Raw genomic sequence first — 27,013 nt, 5'->3', positions numbered from 1 at the left:
ACCCTCTCTGTCTATGCGTTTAAAATGATGTTATTGAGAAAATGACCTCTGACCGGCCTCCGAGCGTTATCAAGACTGGCACGTCAGACCACATCTGCCTGTCCTAGACATGAGACGAGAACTAAAGCGAGTTCCTGTTTAACAGACTCTACGCTATGCCTCTTTAATTTTATACGAGACGCTAAAAACAGGAAGGCAGATAATGTACTTGATCTACAAGCTCAGCATTTTCGCCCCACATCAGACAGCCACTGTCCAGAAAAGCAGAACCTCAGACGTTAAACTTACGACCGGTTTGGATCTCTCCCGTGGGTGTTTTCTAAGGTCAATATGTTGCAACGGAAGTCTGAGGTAGGCACACGACAACAAAAGGAGCTTTTAAAAATAGACCGTTTGAAATGTGCCAATATGCGGTCCCTGTGGTGTGGAGAGTCAGGCCACTTCTGAGGCCACCCTGCCAAGGCTACCCTGCAAGGCTTTTCCACTATACAGCCCAAACAATTCACGCCAGCCATTAAGATGAAATGATGCCTTGTTCTTTGAAACTATTTGTGGAAAATTTGAAATCATGATCTATTTTTAAGAGTGGCAATTCCCTCCACCCGGCCCCAGAGCTTCCGTCCCCTCTGCCGCCGCTCGTAGCCCCCCCCCCCCCCCTTCCCTCCTCACCATAATTGCAGCTTTGGGCAGGGTTTGGAAATCCAAGGTCACATTACAGAGGTCAAGCAGCTGGTCATTGTTACTCAAGGCCTCCCTCAGGCTCCCTCTTCCTGCTGTGGAGCCACGCGATAAGCGACCGAGTGACAAAAGACGATAAGTCATGATTGGTGAACAGCGCAAAAAAAAAAAAAAAAAAAAAGGAAGACATGGGGCGGTTGTTTTAAAAGGACTGCCTGTTTTCCCCAAATTGTTATGTCATGTTTGGAACTGAATGAAGTCCTCATAAGTTATCGAATCCAAAATCAATGTCAACACATTATCATATCTGTAGTTTAGAATAAAAGCTATGCAGACAGAATTAAAAAAAAATGGTAGACTCAGGGTGCAGACATAAGTGCCCTCTTTATCCACTTATCTGAGCTGGTATTGTCTCGTAATGTCTATCTGGGTAATTATACAGTGCGGTGACTTGTCTGAATGACCACTTTGTTCACTGGGCTTGGATGCTGCTGTAGCAAAAGCGCGTTGGATTGTGACATGTGCTTAGTGTGTGTCTCTTCCATATGGGAACACTGTACCATCTGGTATTGTGCTTGGATACGGGCTAGCTAAGACCGCCTGGATGTGACTGGGCTCTTGTCTATGGGGGCTTTTCCTCATGGTGATTTTAGCACATCACACAATGCCGTGGTTTGATCAAGTTTGGAGGCTCGCTATGCACATAACATTTATCTTTCCTTGTAAAATTGGAACATTGAGCCATTTGTGCCCACGAAAGATTCCGTAGCATCAGAATTAATCGTTAAAAAGTACTTGAAGGTTTCACTTTTTAAAGCAAGGGTAGGGACATAAATACAAACAGGGACGAGCTTTTCTTTCAGGAAAGGAGGAGGCGGGCCCTCCTCCCATCGCTAACCTACAAAAATCGGCCATCTCTCCCCAAATGCTCACTCACACGTGCACACCATGCAGCCGCCATCCATGGACATGCCCCTCGACATGGTCCTGGCGTGTTCAAACCACGCTTCATGAAACTGTGGCCTTCTTTGCCTTTGGTCTGCCATCTGCTCCCAATAAAGTAAGCCAGCCTGATCTCTCTGATGTAGCCCCCCCTCCCACCCCCGCCACCACCACCGTCACAACCATCAACTCTGAAAAACAGAGTGAACGAAAGCCGGTATCTCACCTTGCGGCGAAGGCTTGCGAGTGTTTGCGCGCTGCCTGAATGTTGCGTTTTCGTCAGAGTTCGTTTAAGGTTGCAAAAGTGGCCGAGGCTGCTTTCGGTTTTCACAATTTTTCTCGTCGCAAAGGAATTTGGAACATGTTCAAAATTTGATGATGACAATTTCCAATGACCTGACCCTGGATTTGTCAAATCAGCATGGCAACATAAAAATGTGAAATGATTTTACGCCCTTTGAAGCGGAGGCCCTAAAGCGGGTGTACAGCGATAATATTACATCCCGTGGAAAAAGAAAAAAAAAAGCGACATTGGTGCGGCAGCGAAGACCACATTTTAAATCCTTCCGTGTAGGTGAAAAGGTGGTGTCTTCAAAACCATCTGATTTGTATTTAGGAATCATGCAAGTCAGAGAAAAGTACGTGTAAACACAATAAGTGTCACTTATTGTATTTGAACAAATATGAAAGATAATCGCTTTGGGGAAACCCGAGAAGAACTTTTTCTGATGTCCTGTTTTGGCAAAGAGCAATAATGAATAGAAACAAGCTGTGTTTTTGTGCGAGAATGTTGCACCAATGCTACTGGCTTGGAGACATTCAGATACATCGACTGGCCTCGTCTGTCGCCGATAGCCATAAACACAATATTGAATATGTCGTACCCTTCAGCCACTGCCAAGACGACGGTCAGCAATCAAGAGCTTTCCAAACATAACCCAACACCTAACACGCACGTCTGTCAAAAATAAAGACGGACACGTCTAGCCAACACTGTTTTGACTCTGCTTATGTTGAGATATGGTCCGAGTCCAGAGAATGAGAGAGGACGGCCGCACGGTTGGGCCGAGGGAGACAGACTGAGAAGCAGACTGGGACAGAGAGACCGATCAGAGGGCTGGAGAGGGTGCGAAGGGTGGCAGAATGCCGAACAGAAGGATCCTGCTATGGTGGGCATCAGCTGTCCCTTTCAGACCCCCCGGGGACCGATCAGAATTCACACCCAAATACCCTGCGAGGATCCTCGGAGTTATTACTCACACCCTGCACTGTGCTAAGGAACTGTTACAATTCAAAACACATTTGTATGACAGATGCTCTGCAAAGAACTTCAGAAACAAAAGAAAGCAGAATATTCCAAGTAGGCATATTGCAAGTAGAATTCAGTCTGAGTGGAATGAGTTGTTAGCATTTGCGTTTTGAAGCAGAACTGAGTACACCGCTTGGTCAGTCCCAGCAGGTTTGCTGTCTAAAGGTCGACATGACGTCAGCTAATTGCTAGCTATATCCAATTGAAAGAATAATAGATTGTTCATTTTCTCCAAACTTAAAGAATGAAGTCAATTAAGTCCCACCCCCCCCCCAAAAAACAATTGACCATCTTCTAAAATTAATTCCGTCCTGACTACAACGCACCACCGATGAATTGACTGCCCATGTCTGATTTTACCATGCGGGCCTTTCTAACTTTGGGTGAAGAGCTGAAGGGTACTGATGAGACGGGTGTCTTAGTATGTAGGCCACCGTGTCTATGTCGTCCCTGCTTGGCAGAGGCCCTGTGACAAGCCGAGTCATGAGGGAGCATCATGAAGAAGGAGTTTAATTAGGAGCAAGCCTCCAAAGGGGCCGCACAAAGACATAAGAGCCAAGCAGGCAAAAAACTGCTTTTTTTTTTCCTCCTCTCCCAAGAAGTATACTTCCTCTATCTCCCGTTCCCTCGCTCACACGCACCACTTATAAATACATACAATGACGTTAGGGTGTGAGGTGTGAGCACAGCTGTGCCTTCTATGGCGATGTGAGCACTGCGGCAGACGCGATTGGATGCTGGGTCGTGTGTCAGCCTTTGGCAACAGGTGTGATGTCGGCAGACAGGTGGCCATAACTGGGATGAGTGGCATAGCGCCCCCGTAGCGCTGCCTCAAAGTGCTGAGCCTCGCTGGAACGCTAAGCCCCCCCTGGGGGGGGCAGGGCCGCATGCTTCCAAGTCATATAACACTCTGCGACCTATCAACACCCAAGACAAGCAGTGCCGCGACCCCCTTGCGTGACCACCCGCTCTTTAAGCCCTTTTGGGTGCCTCCTTTTCCCTCAGGCATCGCTCTTTTTTTCCTAAAATGGACATGTATATTTGATCTGGCGAAGGGCGTTTGACTAACTACAGCAGACCTAGGCAAAGTACGACCCGGGGGCGACGGTTGTTGACCAACCCTGACAGTGACAATGAAGTCAAAGTAAAGCATCAAATATGCTGTGCTTTTATTTTGAAAAATTAGCTTTTTTTTGCGTACATGTGGAGAGCGAGGTAGTGAGCAAGAGCTATGATTTAGGCCAGCTCGCGACGTTTTCGCGACATTATTACAGACTTTTCGGAACCCTCCAACAACTATTTCTCCCCTGCCCCCCCCCCAAAATAAAATGTGGTCCTCATGCTAGCAACATTCTTATTTCCTGTGCTATGGGTGGGAGAGCCCCAAGAAGATTTGGCCTGATAACGACACAAATAAACAGTTTCACACGTGTAGAGGGTATTATTATGCCTTCCAGTTATCTATATATTGGGACTTGGAACGATTAATATGAGTTGGCGGCCAGTGCACAAGATGAATTTCAATTTCCATTTTTTTATTTAAAACGGGTATTTCCTAATTACTTCAACAAATCATAACGTCTTCAACATTTATTGAAACATGGCAATACGCTTCTTAGAAATACTTTGAAATAAAAAAAAGGAAACAAAATTGGGATTAGCGTGGTGCCTCGGCCCCTCGGCAAATGTTCCAGATTTTAATCTAGACAATTTGCAAAATGAATTGCTTGAACTTGGAAGTATAATGTTCTGAACTCCTATCTGATGCTGGTGTTGTTCTCTGATGCTGGTGTTGTTCCCAGAAGGAGTTTCCATAGCTAAGTTGTCTTGGATAACTTTTTTTTTTTTTCTTCTTTGTGCCACAAACACATTGAGACAGAATGGTCGGATACTCAATTGGTTACAGCCAAGAAGCGCACTCTATTTATCAACAAACCGTCCCACACTATGGACAGAATTCTGAGTAATCAACAATCAAAGAATTAAAACGCGGTCCATCCTGAATTGGTGGAAATAAACGGAAGTTTGGAAGGAAAGTTTTGGTTTGGTTTGTCATGTGAACAGAGCAAGGCCAGTCGTTCAACTCTTGTCAGTTCAAGACGATGCATCGCCGGGACCCCGATGCAACTGCACCAAAGAGAGACAAAAACTGGAGATTTCACATCTCACGCTGATGCCAAAAAAGACAGCGTGATGAACCTCTGCAACCCCTTTGTTCTCCTGACTCACACACCTCACATGAAGCGAGAGCGCCTGTTTCGCGGCTGCTCTGTTAGAAGTCAGCTCTCCTTGCGTTTGTTTGGTGTGATTTCCTGAAGACTGTCAGAGATGTGAGAGAGGCTTTCAAATTCCGAATTCCAGATTTTCACTCTCGGGGGAGGGGGGGCGGCAGCGGGCAAGTGAGAATTTTGGAAAAAGAGAGAGAAAGAAGAGAGCCGGTGAATGCTGACACGCTTATACAGTAGCTGCTTCGCCACCAGCCGCCTCAGGAATCAAACAGCAATCACGTACACAAAAGGAGCCCTCTAAGTTCACTAAAACCACACTCCAAACAGGCCTTTGTTGTGCTGACATGAGAGATGAGCGGATCGTTATTTGTTTTCTAAGCAGGCAGATCGTTCCCTGTCAACGGCGCTGCCGCTCATGATGGAGCAGCTAGCATCACTCGTATCTCCTCTTGTGAGCGAGCGCCAACGCAGACAAACAAATGGGAGGAAGAAGTTCACTGAGATTAACTTATCTCAGCATCTACCTTCCTCCTTTATACACCCACACTTGCACAACCACGCAATCCTTCCCCCCTCGCGCCTACACGCACACGCACGCACACACACACTTCATCAGCATCAAATACAGGGTGTACTAAAGTAAATTTAATTACGCCTGTCTGATATGGAGCCTCAGATGAAAGTAGGGGAGCGCAGTGTGAAGCAATGACTATACAGACAGAAGCAGGCCCGTGATATTCCTCCACTAGACTAATCTCCCTTTATTAAAGCCAGGGGGAGAAGAGACGGGGGGGGGGGGGGGGTTGACTGTTGGTGGGTGGTGGTGGTTAGGAGTGGAGTGAGGATGGGAGAAGGGGGTCTGCCTTTGATGAGATCTCTAACTGTCAGCTACTGTACTTTCTTCACTCGCAGTCTCGTCTTTGTCTCACTTTACAAATGAACGCAACATAGCTGAGCGGTAGCCTACTTGCTCTAGTTAACGTGCACATGCGCACACAAAACATCACACACACATTCTAAAGTACTTCTGAAATCGCCTTTGGTAATTATAGTTGTCAACATTAGCCTCATTAAAAATTGACTTTGTCTAGCACGGTCTCTTTGAGTGGTGGACCCGAGCTCCCAATCTAATAGGGGCAGGTGGCCATCAGGTGGCCAAAATGGAAACTGCTGCCTTCAATTGTGTCCATGTGCCCTTCAGTGACCCCACACCTTCATGTTTATTCTTTATTTACCTCCCACTGGCCATTGTTGTGGGGGGGTCTGTTCTCAGGTTGAAAACTTTTTAATTCTGATCCTGAAAACTCCTTTACTTACAACACATGAATTTAGCACCAAAGTTGTCATGTTTTTTTTTTTTTGGACACCAAAGCCATTTTTATGCAAGGTCTACTCAATGTAATTTTCTCATGACTTGTATTACTTGCCGTTTGCTTTGCTAAGCGTGTATCCTCACATCATCATGGAGTCTCGATGAGCAAATCTGCCAATGTACAGAAAATCATCAGTCAGAATGTGCACTTGAAGCTTCAAATTGATCTTCGTGTCCCCCTTCTGCCCGCCAAAATGTTCACCTGGGTTTCCTGAAGCCCGCAGCCCTTCAACTGTGCTGTGCCACTGCTTTGTTTACAGACGTTGAGAAAGAAGGGCCTAAATGGCTGTGACAGCCCCGACCCCGACGCAGATGACTCGGTCGGCCACAGCCCCGAGTCCGAGGACAAATACAGGAAAATAAACGAGGACATAGATCTGATGATCAGCAGACAGAGACTGTGTGTAAGTACCTCTTGTTGAACCCAGAGTCTTCCTCACCTCTTTCTTTCCTCTCCCCCTCCGACTGTGCTGTTTGTTGCTTCGTCCTCATCTCCACGTTTCCGTCATGTCTCCCCGCCATCCGTCCCTCTTCCCCCCCACCACCACCACCACCCCACCCCTCTCCTGTGCTGGTTGTGGAACCCGGCAGGCTTTGAGCAAGAAGGAGAACAAAGGTGGCGAGAGCCCGGAGCTTGAATCCACTCTCCTCCTCACCCCGCGAACCGAGGAGAAATACAAACAGATTAACGAGGAGTTTGATCACATGATTAAAAGTCATAAGATTCCTGTAAGTACGGGCTTTTGACGTCCTCGGCGAGCTAACAAAATGCTGACTGGCCGGTTGGTGTTGTGCTAACCCAGCTAACCGCCATTGTTTGCCACCAGACTAAACACACAAAGTGAGAGCGCGAGTGCGACCGCAGATTACAATGTATACACAGAGGGGAAAAGATTACAGCTCTCACATTTTGCTTATTGAGGAGAGGTCCTCTAATTTGACATAACTGCCGCCCCAGCCAGCAGCCATTTTTGCTTCATAATTGCAGAGTTTCTCTCGTTTAAACGCACTGGCTTCCCCACCGTGAACCTGTTTCCCCACGACGCCTTTGCTTTTCAAGGAAGAACTGCAGCCTGCTTGCACAGCAGTGTAACATTTGTAAAGACGACGCACCTAAATACGGCATGTCGGCTGCTGGATTGTAGTTTTCGTTTTACAGAAGAGTCAGTCGCCAGGAACCACACAATAAAAAGTGGCTTTGTGCAAGCGGACCCTTGCCTCCATTCACAAGGCGTCATATTGGAATGGTTACACGGGAATATGGAGTAATTCTATGGTAGATAATTGAGAGGAGAACAGCAGTGTCTGACAAAACCTTGCATGGAAGGGAGGGTGGCGATGTGGTTTGGTGAGCTGGGGGTGGCGCGGCTTTCTGGGTGAGATGCGCTTGGGATCGGCGCTGCTGGGGTAGGAATTGGGGTCGGGGGGGGGGGGGGGGGGGGGGGGGGGGGGGGGGATGCCGCACAAAACAAGTGGCAGTTCAACGTGTGGTCAGCGTGGCTGCCAAGCCCTGGGCCTCTCTGGATTGCAGGGGAGCGTTTAAGGGGGTAGCTGAGGGTAAAGGAGGAAGATGAGTGCAAGCAGGAAGGATGGCACCCGTTAAATGACTGGTTAGAGGCCTGGACATGTCTGATGAGATCCACTTTACGAGCTTTTTAAAAAGAGGGCGTGCGCATTCCTTCAACAGTATTTTATTTGACTATATGAAGAACGGATCGGAAACAACAAAGCAATTTTTTAAAAAAACTGCGTGTTGCTTTTCCATTTCCATTATTTAAAGTAACAAGACCAGTAGACGTTAGAGAAGGCAGCTAAGTGTATATTCCATCCAAGCCCAGTTGATTCTCCCTATATTGCTCTCAGACACATGGCAGTAATTTAGAGCCCTATTTTGTACTTCCTAAAACTAACATTCAGAATCCAACCACTTCCAGGGCACTCCCAAGGTTAAGCCCTTGTGCCAAGTGACACAAAAAAATGTCACCCAAAAAAGAAAGAAACAGAGGTGCTTGGGGGTTTCTTGTGTTACTGATGAGGCTGCACGCTGATCTGAGTAAATACCACCAACACTTTACATTAGTGCCGTGAAATGGAAAAAGAAATCATCTCAGATTAAAGTCAAGCCCTGCCACCTCAAACGGAATTTTGCAAAAATCACTGCAGATTTGCTCCAAGATGAAGACCGAGTCCATGATCATTTGGCCTTTTGTCTGTCGTGTAGTTGTGTTTTTAATTAAGTGTCATAAACCGGACATAATTCCTGGAAATGCACTAAATTGGACTACCCGTCTCGCTCTCTCTCCGAATGAAGAAAGTGACTAGTTAACTCTTGAAAATAACTTTGCTGATTTTCCCCCGTCCAATTTAATTCAGAGCACGTTGGGTTATTGTGGCAGTTGTTTTCTCGCCAGTGCTTTGTGGTTTCATCTTCTGTTTTATTTAATTGTGCATGGATGTCTGATGCTAGTTTTTCCATTTAAGCTTTTGGCCTTCCTCTGTTTTTTTTCTTATTATTTCCCTTGACTGTGCCCTCTCTCTTTTTTTTTACATAATGTCGTCTTGTTTTGTCTCTTGTTCTGGATAACCTGCAAATCTAATCCGACTGCCCCCCCCCTTGTCTTTCCCCGCCTCTTTCTCTCAGCAGGCCATGCCCCCATCCAACTACGACATGCCAGTGTCCATCCCCGTCAGCAACCAGAACAATCTCATCTACAGCCACCCCGGTGGCTCCCTTGGAAACCACAACCTGCTACCGCTAACACACCATGGACTACCGAGAAACAGCATGTCCCCCGGAGTTACACACAGACCCCCCAGTGCAGGTAACACAGGTAGGGGGCCTCCATGGCTGTGAACCCTGTTGTCCCATCTGTTTATCTCTGGCACACCTGACACAACCAAAACCACGTCACTTTAGAGCCATTCCACAGTACATTCAAATGAACAGCAAAACACAAAGTTATAACTGAATAAACAAAATGTGCTGCGCTGCAAAATTATATTTTCGTAATCACAGTGTGCATTATATCACTCACATAGGTTGAATCTAAACAAGCAACTGCAGTTTTCTAAATAGGTCTTAGTTGGTCTGTTGACAAGTCAGCTCGCATTCCACAATAACAAAAAAAAAAACCTGATGGCATCGTTCCTCATCAAACAAAATATAAATAGAAAACGAATAATACTTTTACATTGGTACATCGGTTCCAAAACATCACATGGGATATGCTCTAACCCCTGCTGTGATCCTCAACAGAAATTCGAGGTGTTGAAAATGGAAGGAAATTGATCATCTCAATCATGGATGATTCTTTGTCATTGTTCGTCTGGTTTCATTGTGTAGCCCATTTAAATTGTGTGGGCGAGTTGTCTGGCCCCATGAACAGTATCGTATTCAGCGTGCTGGTGACATCAGGAAATCAGACCCGTTGCTTTGTTATTGTTGTCCTGAGTCCTTTTTCTGTCCCACTGGTCTGAAGCCTTAAGCCCACACCCTCACCCTGTCATTACAACTGGATGCGAGAAACGCCAGCACAAAACTAAATATGAGCTTTGGAGCTCGCAGCATCCACACCAAACCGCACAATTTCTGAACCCTCCCACCCTTCCACCTCACATGGCTTAAAAATAATAATGTGTCATTTTTCTTGGAAGACGGTGTCTAGTTGCTTGGTGTGTTTGTGAGGGTCTTTTTTGGGGGGTACTTTGCATTTTGATGCACCAATGTGAATGTGCCTGTGAATGTCGTGCAGCGTAAGCGGAGTAGATGTAAAGCATGTCCTCGTTCAAGCATTTACCCATTCTTTTTTTTTTTTCCATTTTAGGTGGCCTCATGGGTGCTGACCTCACCACTGGCGCAGGCACCAGTGCTGGTAAGAATGTCCTCTAACTCTCACATCATTGTCTAGCAACTCATACAAGGTATCCACTCACCCACTCGCTCCTGTAAAACGCATGACTAATATTAAACCAAACCCAAGTGGAGATTTTGTCCGTGGCGTGTTGATGTTAGTGCTGGTGGAGTTCATCTGGGAATGTTTACCCAGTGCTGGGGCTGTGACATATCCTGCCCTCTGTTGAGTTTAGCAATAAAATCATACAAGGCTTGGGAAATGAAACGTACTTCCTGAAGAAGCGAAGAGAGGCGTTATATCAGCCTTTGGGCTACTTTCATTTGTTGTAACCTGTCTAGTGGAGAGACTTTTTTGGAATCATGTTCAAATTGTGTTTTTATTCGCAGTACTGTTCCTATAACCGTGTGTCAGAAGATAACGTTTCCTTTTCTTTTGAGTCAGTTTCATTCAAAAGACAATTAGCGGTTTCATTTTAGCACACGTTCAACTTTTCTGATCCAAAGCCTTGCCCAATTTTGAGAAATTGGATTTTATTTGTTAAATGGGTCAGGCACATCTACTCAACTATACGTTTACAATGGTTACCAAGCTAAAAAAAGGAGACAGATGTTTTATTCATAAAATGTATGTATTAATATTATAAGCCACTGCAGAATTATGGACATTTTGAACATTCATACTGAGCTTTAATTTATCTAAAAAACAATGATTTGATTAAAACGCGTTGCACATAAAATCGTTCAAATTGCACTAATATAACTGGTTCAAAACAAACAGTTCTTAAAGATTAAATACATATGTAATTAACTTAAAAGTTAAGTACAACTGAACTGTATTCAAGCAGTGATTATTTCATGTTCCACTAGATGGCAGCAGTGTACCCCTATTGCTCCCGCACTTTGAGAATCAAAATCAGATTTCGAACATTATCTATACTTGCATGACTGTTGTGATTAATTTTGTCAATATTACTAAGGGTAAAATAAAAACAGAAAGTCTTTTGAATACAATAATCACTTCAGCTAAAATTTAAAAAAAACATGTTAGGATGCTCGGGGGGGACATTGTGGTTGTCTACAGCCAATGCATTTTAAGTTCTTTATGTCTCCTTACAACCAGCTTTTTTTTTTACTTCCCCACACATTAACAGCTACCATATGTCTTGTAACAAAATTAATGCAGTGTTTTAGTGTCTAACCATACCCGAAAAACGTCTATAGAGCCTACAGAGATTTGAGCAAACCAAATAACTTATGTAAGCAAATGTAGTGTTTTAGCTTCTGTGTGCCAATAGGTTCGTCCCTCAGGGCATGTCAGGACAAAGTTTATGGCAAAGAGACCCCCATTTAAAGGGTGAAATGTTATAGCCCCAACATATTTTACAGTGTAAAAATGGAGGGGAGGGTACGGGGTGGTGGCTCATGCAGTGGGGCACAGCTGGGCAGCCCTGTCTGGTGCCCTGGGGCTCCGTCATCGAGGTCACCGCTTGGTTTCTCTGTCTGGCCAGTCGTCGCGCACACACACGCGCACGCGCACACACTCACACGCGCACAACAGGATCGTTTATTGTGGCGTATGTTCGGTCGACGGCGTGTTGCAGAGCGGCGCTTCCAATGTACTCTTTGTGTCACCGGGGCCAAGGAACAGAGGCGCTCTGTGAGGAGTGTGGCGCGTCGCTCAGCAGCGGCAAAAAACACGCCGCGTAGAGAGAGACTTGTGCGAAACTAAAAGATTCCATTCAAAGGGCCCTTAAATCATATCTAGAGGCAGAGTGGGGAGGGTGAGGGGGTTAGTGGGGGCGTGTGGTGATGAATATCCACGGGTGCTTTGAGGCATGTGTGCAAAGGAGAAACAGCAGGGTAACACAGATGGAAGTGTTGCGCGAACTTGGTCGGTCATTGTCATGATGAGTGAGTCAGTATGATGTGGCTCAACCGCAATCATGTTATTTTGAATACATTTATTTTAATATTGCTCTGCTGCTCACAAGTTTGGATCAAAATTGTACAAATAGCTGTCAGGTGTTTCTTCAGTGGAGCAGTCTCAAGAAAGAAGACGTGCCTGTACGTGGGTGTGTGTGTGTGTGGGTGTGGGTGTGGGTGTGTGTGTGTGTGTGTGTGTGTGTGTGTGTGTGTGTGTGTGTGTGTGTGTGTGTGTGTGTGTGTGTGTGTGTTTCCATGGATGTCATGGTTCCACTGTCTGTGAAGAGACAAAATGACAGCAAGATCCCACAAGGGACTACTATTACCTGGGGTCCCCCTCAAGTGTGGCAGCATTGTTAAAAAAAAAAAAAGTTGTTTTGTGCCTGAATCCAACACACATATTACACATCTTTGCTAATTCCATTGTTCTAATTGTTTCATGGCCTACCCTTTTTAAAACACAACCAGGTCGTTTCTCAACAAAAAATCAGCTTGAATACAATTTACATTTTTTTGCTAAACCAAAGGAAAACATTCACTAAATAACCGAAACATCGAGTGCGACTTCAACGCTGTAAAGAGAAAAGGATCCAAGGTCTGCATTGGAATGTTGTCAAAACAAAGAGAACTGAACCGCCAAAGCAAATACGTTGCGTTTAATAGCCAGGTATGTGCATGACGTCAGAATCGCACAATGCGCTGCTTCCAGTCCAGTGCATTGAGGACAGGTTACTGAAAGGCTGAGTCATCATGCCTCCGACTCCTTCCTCTGAAATGCTGCGGAGGAAGAGTGAACATGCCTGTGTTTATCTACAGCACATGTTCAAGCTTTAAACTTCAGCACGAGCTGAGTCTGGGAGCCAAAACCGGACCCGGGTCTCCGTTTGCGCTTGTTCCACTGACAGTTTTGAGGACGTCTTCCTCTCATCACTACCAATAATATTGAACACACTATAACTGCTTTTAGTGTTTGCTCACAAACTGTTCGGAAAGCCACATCATTCCTCTGAGCTTCAGTTCATTCTCAAATGTCAAAACATTGTTGAATGCCTTGAGGAAAGTAAATATGAACGCTGTTAAAAATGCTACCAAATGTGAATGATTTTTTTTTTCTTTATCGCCACTTGTATAAAATGAGGCTTAAAAATCATGGAACATCAAGCCCTTCTCTCTGCTCTCCAACACTGTGGGCGTGTCTGATGAATTCACCAAAGCCACGGCCTGCCCAGCTTTCAACCGTCAATTAAATACCATTTCTACGATCCAAAAAAGTAGTAGCATCTTTTTTATGCCTCCTCATAAACTACATTAAATTAAAATAAACAACAAATATCCGCTTAAAAGCCTCTGGTGGCTGAAATAACAACTCCACTGGATTGTCGCAGGACTTTTCCACGCCGGCACTAAGACTTGTTCACATGCTGGGTGTCAAGTTGAATTCTTGGAGAAAAAAAAAGTATTACCTCACTTTTTCTGCCTTCTCTCTGTGACATGTGCACACTCATGTTCAACAACGAGGCACTCTTAACTGAATTTTCGGTGTGCAGGCATATGTAGCCGGCTAACTGCATGTCGCAATTACTTCAAATAACCCCTGATGCAAATGAAGGCGCTCAAGTTCTTATGTCGTGGAGAACATTTTAGCCCCGCCCCAAAAATCAGGATAACTGCTCTACCACCTAACTGCCTCTTGGCTCGGCTACGCGTTAATTCTTCCTCTCCGAGCGGTTGGTTGCAGCCTGTGCCGTGCAAACGGCCTATCGTGCGTCATGGCTGTTACGTCTCTGTGAGTTGAGTCAGAGCATCTGCACTCAAATCGGAGGGGATCAAACACCAAAATGAAAAGACTTGACTTCCAATTTTCATTCCATTTACTTAACGACTTCATGATTTTATTTGTGAAATGCTTTAAGGAGCGGCGCATGCCACTGGTGATCAGGGAGCAGTAATACTCGACTGGACCGCAGCCATCTCCGCACGATGGCAACGCGCAGATGTCTGATTGAAGCCTTAGCGACATGAAGTGTGTGTGCGTGTGTGCGTGTGCGTGTGTTGTGTGTGTGTGTGTCGTTCTGACCAAACGGTGCATTAATGTCGCTCCCCTCAGCACGTTTTCATCTCTGCCGAAACACAGAGGCATGGCTTATTTACCAAAGTGTGTGTATATGCGTGGCGTCAATGTGTGTTTTAGGGAGTGGATGAGGTCTCATTCAGCTATCTCCACATGCACCCACTCCAGCGCACAAAAGGGGTAGGCCATGAGAATGAGAGAGCGGGAAAAGCTGAAGAGGCAGCTGCCACTTTGCTAATGTGAGGATTGAGATAGAAGTAAGAGGGTCCCATAGAAAACACACACGTGCATCTATATGCGATGCTCGCTTTTTACTTTCAGACATACAAAGATGCCGCTCTCGCGTATTACGGCCCATCCGCGTGGAAAAGTGCGTACAGCCAGAGATGCCTGACGCCGTTTATTAAAACTCTTTCAGTGCCAGCCATTTTCAGACCTTTCTTTACCACGTGAAAAAAAAAAATCAAATACAAAAAGATGTACACGGGGTTGAATGGGTAGATTATATAGGAAAAAAAATTTTAAAAAACATCCATGGCACCGAGCATGAAGCAGCCACACGTTAGCCGAGCGCGCGCACACACATTTATAATTCGTTCTGGGTCACCACGAGCGACCGTTTACTCGTCAAACTGTTCAAATTGTGCTTTTTGAGACTTTTCATTTCCAAACAACAAAAACCTCGCTCTCAAATTAAACAAAGATCAGCAAGGGAAATTGCCCAGGAAGACATCTGCGACTCATTTTCCCCCCGGAGTGTATGATTAGGAAATTCATTTATGTCTAACGTATAATTCCTGCCTGTCTTTCAAGTGGGAAAGTCCACACTGCGCCCTGTGTTCTAGCCCTTGGAAGAAGGAACGAAAAGTAAGGAGGGGGGCGGGGGGGGGGGGGGCCAGCTTGTGGGATTGGGTTAGAAACAAAGAATATGTTGCTTGCAGGAATGCTTCCCTCCTTTTTTTTTTTGTCTTTAAGATATTGCGAGGTTTTCACCGCATCGTTATTCAAGAGGGAAAAGTGTGTGCTGCACTTGTGTTCTCTTTGCTGAGCTGGTGGAAGCCCCAAGGGAGGGTCTTTGTGTGGAGCAACCACACGTGTTTAGTTCTGATGGCCAAATGATGGGCCCCGTCCCGCTGTGGTCTTGCTACCCGTAATTTGATGTTTTTACATGATTCACTGGCTGTTGCCGGGCACATGTAGCCTTAACTGACTGTGACAGAGTTGGAGGAGGCGGTCCGCTCTTTGCGCGGACGCCAAGTAAATGATACGACCACTCGAGGGTCTTCTGTCAGAAAGCAACGTTTCTATGGCTCATTTAGCCAAATGACAGAAAAGACGGGGAGACTAAAAGGGACTGCAAGGTGAAAACGGAATGCCGCGGATCCTAATGATCTTATACCGCAGCATTTCCAACAGTTATTCAACTCTGGAATCTGGTTTTTGTAAGGATAGTAGAGTACAGAACTTCAACAATCCTCATTTCAATCAACACCTTCTGCATATGCCTACATTTGATCATGAAGATTTCATCCAATTGTACATGCTCCAAATATGTTGGGTGTTCATTGCCAAATTATGCACAAAAAAAAATATTCAATCAAATTTGGGGGTGGGGGGGGGGCTTCAGTGCCATTCTAACACACGACATTAAACTGTATATTGGACACTTATGATATATGTCACCCAAAAAAGTCATATTCTGTCGGATAATGCCATACTGAAAAAGGGCAGATGGAGTAAAATCCTGTATCAGACCAAAACAGTATTCTTTAATGTGACATGGTTTTGTGTGCAGGTTGGCATCTTCCATAACACAGCTAGCAAATAATAAAAAATAAAATGTAACACTTGCATCCTATTTTCGTTTTCAGCGCAAGTCTAGCGTGAAATGAAGTCATAACTTTGCTTATGGGTAGATTTTTCTCTCCTTTGGTATTGTTGTGGATGAGGACAGGTAGAGAGGGGCATTTGCATCGTTGTGGGAGCGGACGCAGGCGACTTGCTCCCTGGCATTAATTTAAATTGATGTTATGCAAGATCTACTGTGGTTTGTAGCAAGTGGATTTTTAAGGGCAAAATGATGTGTTTTTGAACACATCATTTTGTGCTATCTCTGGATATGTTTGAATGAAATGAAATCTATTTTGATGATGGTATTTTTCAGAATTATTTTTAATTGATATCCATATCTATATACCCATGTAAATTTGGGGAATTAGTAGGCCACAGAACAAAGCCAAGGAAAAAGCATGTTAGTCCATCTGGTTCAAAAGATTTATGTGACTTTTTGTTGAAATGTTTGATCAACTTGAAGTACCGCCACATTTTCTGAATGTTTCTGACTCTGCCATCTTTCTTTTGCTTTGCCAGGAAATGGATATGGCAATCATCGCAACTCCCCTGGTCTGCTGGTCTCTCAGGGCGGCATGAACAAGAACATGCAGGCAAAGTCACCCCCACCCATGAATTTAGGCATGAACAACCGCAAACCCGACCTCCGTGTTCTCATCCCGCACGGCGCCAAGAGCAACATGCCCTCCATTGTGAGTAAACCAAATGATCTTCACTGATCTCCAATGGCTGACTTATTTTTCCGCCATTACACCGTACATCTTTTTATCAGACCTGTATTTCATGGGGCCATTTGTTTCCAGCCCAAGTCTGAAACTTTACTCACTAGATACCACCTCCAAAAATACAAAGCTCTCCCGAGAGTCAGCATATTGACCAACTTTAAAGTTAGGTCATATAGGAAGTGTTCCTTTAAAAAAAAAGCTAAAGGTTCTATTCCTGATTCAAATCATAAATTAAAATGCATTGCAATTCAAAATTGTACTGACATGTTGGAAAAACAGTTTGACAGATTCAAATGTAAATGCATGGCACTGTCGTTAAAAGTTAAATACAACTGAACTTTACTTGAAAAATGGACCGCACTTCAAAGTTAAAAAAAAAGTCCACGCTTCTTTTTTAATACAGTGCCTGTGTGTATTGCTTGTCTTTAAATGTTTTTTTTAATTCAGGGGTTCTTTCACGTACTATTAGAGAGAATTGTTGTGATTGACTCTGCACTGTTTCCCATGAAGTTGAAATCCTTTTTTCGTTCACACTTTTTATTACTCCTAATTAATTAAATGCATTCGTAGTCACTCATGCAGTGATGGCGTTATGTGTCTCGAGAGGTGAAATCACTTCAACCCTAACTTTTATTTGCGTTTCATGAAAAGTGGGAAGGAAATTAATCAATAGTTCATCACAACTTTATGAGCAACAGTGTACATGAGCTGCTGTGTTTGTCTTTTTTGACTACCCCCACCCCCTTTGTCATTATCCAAGGTTCGTGTCGTGTTTTATATTCTTAGTCGCAGTGTCTTCCTTAGAGCCGCACCTAGTCGCCACCCTCTACTCACTCGCAATCTCTAATTTGAATTTATCACCCTCCCTTTATTGCCCTCAGTCTGATGATGTCGATCTGCTTTTGGTAAGTCGGACTGCTCAAAATGTAGAAAATGCCAGCAGCCTCCATCAAATGAACCCGAAACATCTTTACCTCGATGTCCAATGATTGCAGAAACTTTTTTTCTTTTGATTTGCACCCACTTTTTGCTGCCAGTACTAAGATCACTCGAGCCTGATATTTCTGAATCCAGTCAACTTCTTCCATCTCTGTAGCTGAACTGCGCTCAAGTGTGCTCAGTGGGCTATATTTGTTTTGTTAGAGCACACAGTGCCCCCCAGTGTTGTGTGTCTGTAATAGCACGTTGACCTGACAGCTAGTTTCATAAGTTGTTTTTTTTACATTCAGTTTCCGCCTTTCGCTTTTCTCTGTGCATACGGCCATGCCAACCACACACACACAATTTACAGTGTCCTACTGTGATTTGTGTTCCGCTTTCTTTTTTGCATCCTTCACCAGCAGATGCTCACCTTTGCCACAGAAAAGCATGTCCTCTCTCTTTGCTACCGCTACCATACGTTGCCTTGGAGACAGATGGTGTTACTATAGCGACAGCGGGCCTTCACTAAGGGTAAATGACAGGGTTGGCTGGGTTCAGTGCGTGTCAGGCGATTGCTTCCCCGCGCAAGTTGGCATCACATTCATTTTGTCAAGCATCTGCTGAGTGAACGAAAGGAAATGAAAAAGACGAGTATAACTTTTCCGCTTTTCGTGAGGCTTTGTTGTCCATTCGATGTTCCTAAGTCTCTTCTTTTTCCTCATCTCCTTGTTCTCTGTCGATTCCCTTTTTCTGTGACAGAACCAGAGAATAAACAACTCCCAGTCTGCTCAATCATTGGCCACCCCAGTTGTGTCAGTAGCAACTCCAACTCTGCCGGGACAAGGCATGGGTGGTTACCCGTCGGCTATCTCCACTTCTTATGGTACAGGTATGCGCCACACCATCTCACATTTAATTACACTGGCATGGACATTGTAATGAGTGACGATAATGTTCAAATGTTTTAATAAATGAGCACCCCTCTTAGAGTGTGACCATTTTTCATATTTGCTACATAAATGCATTGAATGACAATGTTTGTGTTTTCGAGTTGCCTAATGCAGCTCTCGAATATAATGAAGAGCCCACTGCAAAAATTATCAGGTTCTTGGTTTTTGCTATTTATAGATATGTGCTTGAGTATAACCAAAAAAATAAATCAAAATAGTTTTCAACAAAGTAATCACAAGATACAGCGACTCAAAAATCCCAAATGGAATTATTGTCATTTAGAACTATGGTTCTCAAACTACCACCTTAAATCTCAGCGCCACCTAAAAATATATTATAATAATAATTATAATAATAATAATAATAATACTTGGCTGAGTAGCAGAGACTTTATTTCTAGGCATTGTCACATTATCCACAAAATGATACTAAATATAGGAACTTCATTTCAATTTGTGCTCATATCTTCAAAATCTAATATAATATAATATAATGAAAGAAATATTTTTCGGCCTTGATTTATCCCTCACGTTTGAAACGTTGTAAAGCAATTGAACAGAAGAGGGTGCTGTTGTCACACAAATGAGTAAAGTGGTCGGGAATGGCGCCTCATTCAACCAAGCTGCGTGCTCTTTGCAACTTCCACACATTCCTTACATCACTAAAAGTTTGTTTTGGGGTTGTTGTTTTTTTTCCACCACACAGAGTATTCCCTAAATAGTGCAGACTTGTCTTCGCTGTCGGGCTTCAACAGCGGCAGTTCTCTGCACCTGGGCTCAATGAGTGGCTGGCAGCAGCAACACCTTCAGAACATGCAGCATTCGGCCCTCGGACAACTCGGGTGAGTGGGAGCAGCTCGAATTCTTTTGGAATGCATGGTTCATCACATAAGGATGATGTCACACCCAATAGCCAAAGAATGTTACAGTGGTGCGGCGATTTATGAGGTTTTTTTTTTTAAGTTTTTCGCAGTTGCTGGGCTCACTTGTTGCAAGCGAACATTTGAGAGACGAGCACTAGATGGTGCCAGTGTGAACTTAGCTCAAGACCCTTCAAAAATTAGCAGCAGTTTGGCAGATTATTTTTCATTGTTCAATATTAAGAGGCCACTTGCTTTTGTCACTCCCAGTTGAGATTTTCTGTCTTAACTAAAACACGCAATGGATATTTGAACACAAATGGTTTAGCAACACATACAGACAAACGGTTTATCCCTATGTCTGTATTATATTGCCCCCCGGTGGCCAAGGCACCCAAACAAGAAGAAACCTCAGAATGAATTCATCATGATCCGCAAACGATTTAATTCTTTGAATTCTGTTTAATCGTGTTATAAATTTATGTTTGTAAGAAGTACAATACTGTAGAGAGCTTTTTTTTTTCAAAAATAAAAAATGTTAGTCTTTGACCGAAGGGCTGCAATAGATGAATTCATTTCCACGAGGGAAGATGTTTTGTGTTACGCGCACGGACAACAGTCGAGGCACCACTGTACCGCACATCACCCATTGTTTCCAATCTTCACCGCACAAATACGACACCTCTTAGGAATAGACAAATGCATGTTTGTGTGCTCTGTATCTCTGTAACACCTTTCCTTTCCTCTTCCTTCCTACAGAAATTGCTCTAGCTCTCACTTATGTCAGGGTTCAAATCTCTCCCTGCCCTCTGCTCAAAGCCTGCACATCAAGTCCGAACCTGTTTCTCCTCCTAGAGATCGCACCAGCAGTACACCGGGGGGCTACGGTGGTGGTGGCGTAATACCCCCCCAGAACCCCTCATCCCGCCAGGACTCGGGACGCTCCCCGGTCGATAGCCTGAGCAGTTGTAGCAGCTCCCACGAAGGCAGCGACCGCGACGAGCACAGGAACGAGTTCCACTCTCCTCTGGGACTGGCACGGCCCGCCCTGGACGAGCGCGAGAGCCCCTCCATCAAGCGGGTGCGCCTGTCTGAGGGGTGGGCCACATGATAGCGCGGCCCTCTCCCCAATCCCCCCACCCAAACAACAACAGCCCCCCCACCCCCTTTGTCAGTACCGCAATCATCTGACAGCCCGTCTCAGAAGTCTCCAACCATTTTTGTTTTAGTTTATTTTTGAGGTTTTTTTTTTGCTGAGTGTGTATGTGTGTGTGCGTGTGCTATACTTATGACATCACATAACCCGGTGAGCTCTTGGAGATGTCATTAGGGGAGGGGGTGTTTCTATTCTAGTTTTGGTTGGGGAACTATGCATAATAAACCGCTTTGCGTGTGGATCAAACCAATTACAAATGCATATATCTTGACACCTGTGTACATATATGCATCTCGCCAACAACAATAGTCAGGTACTCTATTTCCTACAAGTTCCAGTTCACCGCAGAGAATCATCAGTGACTAGAAAAGACAAAAAAAAAAAAAAAGCATTAACATGAGAGCGAGTGCATGAGGGCAACACCTTAGCACTTGCCAAACACGCGTGTGTACAGTGTCAGTTTGCTCGCTATGTACCGTCTCCCTCGCAAAAACAAGTGTGTGTTAACATTAGATGATGTCATGTTGCAGGTTCAACGTATTTATGTAAATAGAGGTCGAAGGGGAGGGGGAAGGGTGTGGGTCGGGGTCGGGGGGGGGGGGGGGGGGGTCAAGAAGTTGCCGGACATTTCAAGATTTATTTACTGGCTAAAGGAAAAGCTAATATGCAACATTTGAAGGACTGTACAGGTCATCGGACCCCAACGTGTTTAGAACTTTTGGTGTATAAAAAGTGGGGGTGAGGGAGGTGTGGCGTGAGGACCACCCTCTGGTCCAAGAGTTAGTGTAATCAACAAACCTCTGGATCGAGTAGTAACTATCAGTATTATTAAAAGAAAGAAAGAAAAAAAACAATTGTACGATACACTTGCTTATATTTTCATATGAAAGGAATACAATGCAAAGCATTTTTGTGGCTTTTTGTAGTTTCTATAAGCCAGAATGTGTTTTTGATAGCTTTGCTAAATAAGAGAAGGATAGTGCACCCCACCCTATTGTGGGATTTGGGGGTGGGTGGGGGGGAATGGGCTTTGGAGCCCTAAGCCATGAAACAGACTGAGATCCAATGCTTTGCTGAACTGTTTTATCTTTGTAGAGGTTTGTTATTAAACGTGTATTTCTAATTATATATAATAATGGTAATATTAAGAATCTTTAAAAAAAAATCTGTGAAATTAACATGCTTGTGTATAGCTTTCTAATATATAAATATATATAATATTTTCTTTTTTTGTTGTTGTTTTCCTAGTGGAGTTTCTACGTGCAGTTGCACATGTTTGGTTTTTGTTTCCTTTGAGCCCTGAGCAGAGCTGGTGTATTTCCTACAACTTTTTTCAAGCAGTAAGTGTGCAAGCGAGGACGACAAAGAAATCACGCTGACGTACCAATCGCGTCCGGCCCAATATGCATTTTGATGTCCCACATGTTTCATCCTTGAGCTTCATTAACTTATTGAACATGACCTTGTTTTCCCTTTATTCGGCTCGACACAACCTCAGCTTGTCACGTCCAAGGCTCAAGCTGTACAGTTTCCATTGTGAGCTATTTAAGTCATCAAATTTGGCCAAAGGATGATGAGGAATAGCCCCCAAAACATTTGCAAGCTTAATTTGATTCTCTATCTCCTCAAGTGGAATTATTTTCAAATCAAACATCATTTGCTCCCATTTTTGGCAGCTACGTATAGGAGAAAATGTGATCTGCGGTCGCTAATTCCTGATCGATAGCTTTTTTGATGACCCAAACTAGCCACTTATCTCTGCCTCTGAGTCATGTATCTGCTGTCATTTAAGTGTTATGATATTTCAATGTGCATATTTCATGCAGGTTCACTATGTTGTTACTGTATAGTCTGTGCATTCAAACGGGGGCAGAGCCTCTATAGCAGTGTTCTTCTCACTCTCTTCTTTTTTTTTAAATTCAGTACAAAAAAAGTCTGAGAGGGAAAATAAATAAATGTTTGAGGCGAACGAGTGGAGAAACCAAAGCCAGTGGCATTTGTGTGTTGTAAACTTCTTATTTTCACGTTCATTTATGTTTTTACTTTGCAAGCATTGAAACATGACAATAAAAAAAAAGTTCAAATGTACAATTTCTTTCACACTTCAATTCCACTCAAGTCCAGTTTGACTCTGTGTCAATGCTAACAGCATTTACTTCTCTTGTGCGTTGATTTTTTTGAGTGACGTGTTCTGAGAAGTGCATGCATCAAGAAGTCACATGACCCGCTAATTAGCATCTATTTATATTCACTCCCAAATTGAGCTCTTGCCAGCATGTCCCGGTGATTAATTAAGAGTTGAACATTCACCAAAGACATGACGCATATTTATATTTTCTTTTTTTGTTGTTGTTGCATTTACTTGTTTTCATCATCTGTTGATCAGTTGCTGTGTTGTCGTTGAGATAAGAGATTAAGAGTCATGCTGGTACCTTCCAAATGACGCAAGCAGTACCTCAGCTGATGTATTGTCGAGTCACTTTGCAGTGCAAAAAGGGAGAGCCTCCACCTGTACAGCCATGTGTAATAGCATATCGTCCCCCTTTGTTACTCCACGGTGTGTGGTTTATTTAAATCTCGAAGAACAACAACAAAAAAGGGGATGCTGTTTCTGTTCAATGCTTAAATCGTCAGTCTGTAGTGTGAAATGTAGCGTGTGTCAACCCAGAGACTGGGGCAGCTTTGGAGAAGGTTTTGTTTTTTTGTGCGAAATATGAGCGGCTTTCAGCGGCATAAGCTGGCCTTTGTCGCCACTTGAGACTCACAATGATGGTGCTCGATGAAAAGTCCACGTGTGGAACTCGAGGGACTGAACTGAGCTGTGTGTGGCGGGGGGGACGCCGAGGGGCTGGAATACACAAGTCTCCTCATGCTGAGAGGGAGTTAAATTGTTTGTACTTTGCAGAGATTTCAGTAAACTTACTGGCTTTCTTAGTTATCCTCATGGTGACTTGGTGTGACTTTATTGTGTTGTTTCTGCACGCATGCCCGTTAACAATGGCTCTTGTTTCAAAGCAGAACGTCCAAGAGCCCATCCACGTGCAGGGTGGCGCAAACGGACATTGCGCAACACTCAATCGGTGACAAAAGCATGACACACGGCCATCGTGAGCATCTTCCCTCTCGGTATTACAGGGAGGGCATTTTTTCCAGTCACATATTAAAATACGCTCTTTTAAATTCACTGTGAAAAGTAAACAAAGCAGATGACGATAAACAAAGATAAGGAAGCTCCAATTTACTTATGAATGGTAAATGGGCTGTCAATTCGTATAGCGCTTTTCGACCTCCGGTACTCAAAGCGCTTTACACGGTTACCGCATTCACTAACTCATGACGCAGCATCCGGAGCAGTTTTTTTTAACGATATAATTGGGCCTTCCCATGTGAAGGCCTCTTTTTAGATTGTGTTTAATTCATGGTCAGATATCAGAAAATTTCATTTTTAAAATTACCCTCAGGTGGACATGGTACGCTTTGCTTTTTGTTTTTATTTTACAGCTTTCCTTTCAAATACTCGTTGCGTAGTAAGTGACCTTCGCTAAATTCGTTCTCTCAATGACAAAACCGTAACCAGCTGTGTATCAAAATATTATACGGAACATGCTACTTTTAAAAAGAATATTCTAAATTAAAATATACATGTAAAACGTATTTTGTAGCCCAGTAACATTTCCAAACAGTATAAACGAGAATTCATTTTTTTAATCGCGTTTTAAAAAAATCGAACTAGTCACGTAAATGTCTATTTTAGCAGTGCATATATAAACGACGAGAACAACAAATGCGCTATTTTATTTAACGAATGCGTCCTGATGCGTCCAATTTCAACCTGACCACTTAAAAACAGGCTGAAATTCAACTGAGCACTATATCTGGGAAATGCATTGGTATAGATGAATTGATCTCAAATTTTATTTTTACGAGTACGTAATAAACAGAATGTAAAATTAAATCAGTCGTTATTTTTTGGCAAATGCGTTTCGTCGTTTTTGGAGCCGCACTTTCTGACAGTTTAGAATTCAGTTTTCGCTGTACTATGTAGACACCAAGCAAATGCTGGTTTTGATTTCGTAAAAAAATAAAACCAGTCATTGCAATAATCTCATCTAATTTAAAACATGACTGACGAGCTGGGTCCGTTGAGTACAATGAATCACGTTCCATATTTTAAAAATGCAAAAACTATGAACGCATGTAATTAATTTGAATGTATCAGAATTCTATCTATGACAATGCAGTATTTTCTAGCCAAGAATGTTTTTTGTTAATGTGGAAAATGCATTTCATGATTTCAACCTCTTACAGCCCCACTTTCCAGTCCAGTTGTAGCCATCCTCCATATCACCACTAGATGTCAGCATTGGGTCGTAGAGCGGAGATGAGCTCACTTGGTCTTCGTCGTCTTGGGGTGAGTATGGCCATGAACGTCATACATGTATCGTGTCTATTTTTTCAAGTTTTGTCACAAACCACTCAAATTTGAAGACTGTTAATTGCAGTTGAAGGCCATTGCAAATTACCAAATAATAGCCCAACAGTGAAGGACTTTAACACCGATTGCAGAAGGACAATGTGATGCTAATAGAATCATTATCTTTTTAGTTTTAACAACAGATAGGACAAATTGCATTGTCCTGGACAATGCATGCTAATGCTAATCAACGCTCCTTGACAAGTGCATGGATAGAATTAAAGGGACTCGTGATTTCACACTAATACTTCTGCCTTTCTATGTGCAGTTTTTAATCACGTGGAGCCTGCTATAAATGATAAAATAGCGCATGTTTATTTGAATGCCATTAAAGTGTCTCATTAAAGCCTATCCTTCGTATGGAAGTTAATGTGTGACTCTGTACATCACGCCCTGTCTGCGTTCTAAAAACGAATTAAACACTGTAGATAAAAATGACTATTCTGTGCACACAAACACACACACGCGCGCGCGCGCGCGTGCACACTCATTTCTGACAATGACAATGTTCAAAAGTAATCTTCATTTTTAACTTATTTTTTACAGTATCGATACAAGGGTTCCAGGGTTCATACGACATTGTTCCAGTCTTCATATGTACTGCATATGAGCGAAGGTACGTTACCCCCCCCCCCCCCCGCCCCCTCACACACACTAAAAGTGACATAATCCAATCATTGCACATTATCGAGACCAATAAATACATGCAAATTTGGGAAAAACACGTTTTTTTTACAGCCATAGAAAGAATAAGAAAAATCCAAGAGCCACTGCCAATGTGAATATATAGGCTCTGTGTGTTAAGGTCTTATTTGGGGGAGAAAAAAAACAAAGATGCCAAACCTGTCTTGTAAACATCACAAGTCTCTTATGACTCATAGGGGCGCGGCGATGTCGTTGAGCAGTTTAGGTAAACTGCGCACGACACGATGTACAGAATGGCCACGAAGTAGTCACCATGCACCAAGTTTGTGTGCAAACTTCAAAACGACGACGAAGAAGCTGTCATGAGAGGCGAAGTCACATGGCGTCTTCTTCTGAATAGAATGTGTTTCCATGGCTGGCAGGATGTGATCAATGGATAAACATGAGTTGGAAATTTGAGTTCGAGTGGCAACAATTTGCGTAACTGCACTATCAGCAAACATGGACTGGGACTTCTATAGTCATGGCTTGTATTTTTTATTATTATTATTTTTTGCATCGCTTTTGTGTCATTTCTCAGTCCCCATTGTTGTCGATGCATCAAGGAGATGCTGGCTAGATGCGCCCAATGTGACTATTCATCGCTCATTTGCATCATATATATAAATAAAATATCTTTATACATCACAATATTAGCCATGTTATTAAGAAAAAATCATTTTCACGGTATTTAACCATTTTAAGAGTAATTATGTCATTTTGACAATTTGCAAGCGGTAAATAATCCTGTGCGCCAGTCTTATTGTCGATAAATACATTACAACAAAGCGACAAAGTCATTGCAATAAATATGTATTCATATTGAAAGTGATAATACCGTCGGAGAATGTGGAAGCGTGCCGTGTCCTCATTAAAAGAAAAAAAAAAACAATCGTATTCGGCGTTTCGACGCTCGTCTTCTACTTCTTCTCTTCATTGTGGTCCAAAGCAACTAAATAAGACAATGCTGCATTTTAAAACCCCCACTAGTTTAAAAAAAATAAGTAGACGGGGTG

General features: G+C 43.4%; 1 protein-coding gene across 9 annotated transcripts in view; it reads left to right on the top strand.

Moving 5' to 3' along the window:
- mef2cb (myocyte enhancer factor 2cb) overlaps positions 1–21,402 on the top strand; it is a 59,814-nt gene extending 38,412 nt beyond the window's left edge. The window contains exons 4-12 of one of the 9 annotated variants that reach the window (XM_086111471.1): positions 6,790–6,933; positions 7,121–7,258; positions 9,171–9,360; positions 10,354–10,401; positions 16,747–16,919; positions 17,834–17,857; positions 18,633–18,762; positions 19,530–19,665; positions 20,443–21,402. In XM_086111471.1, coding sequence (XP_085967597.1) covers positions 6,790–6,933; positions 7,121–7,258; positions 9,171–9,360; positions 10,354–10,401; positions 16,747–16,919; positions 17,834–17,857; positions 18,633–18,762; positions 19,530–19,665; positions 20,443–20,794 — 1,335 coding nt within the window. In that variant the 3' untranslated portion in view covers positions 20,795–21,402. The remainder of the gene's footprint in view (positions 1–6,789; positions 6,934–7,120; positions 7,259–9,170; positions 9,361–10,353; positions 10,402–16,746; positions 16,920–17,833; positions 17,858–18,632; positions 18,763–19,529; positions 19,666–20,442) is intronic. The other 8 variants (XM_086111466.1, XM_086111464.1, XM_086111465.1 and 5 more) reach the window with 8 other exon arrangements.
- Positions 21,403–27,013: the final 5,611 nt, after the last annotated feature.

Source organism: Hippocampus guttulatus, chromosome 5 (assembly GCF_054856545.1).
Source record: "Hippocampus guttulatus isolate MCC_2025c chromosome 5, RoL_Hgut_1.0, whole genome shotgun sequence".
Classification (NCBI taxonomy): Eukaryota; Metazoa; Chordata; class Actinopteri; order Syngnathiformes; family Syngnathidae; genus Hippocampus; species Hippocampus guttulatus.
The sequence above is the reverse complement of the archived record's forward strand: the minus strand, read 5'-3'. Positions and strand labels throughout refer to the sequence as shown.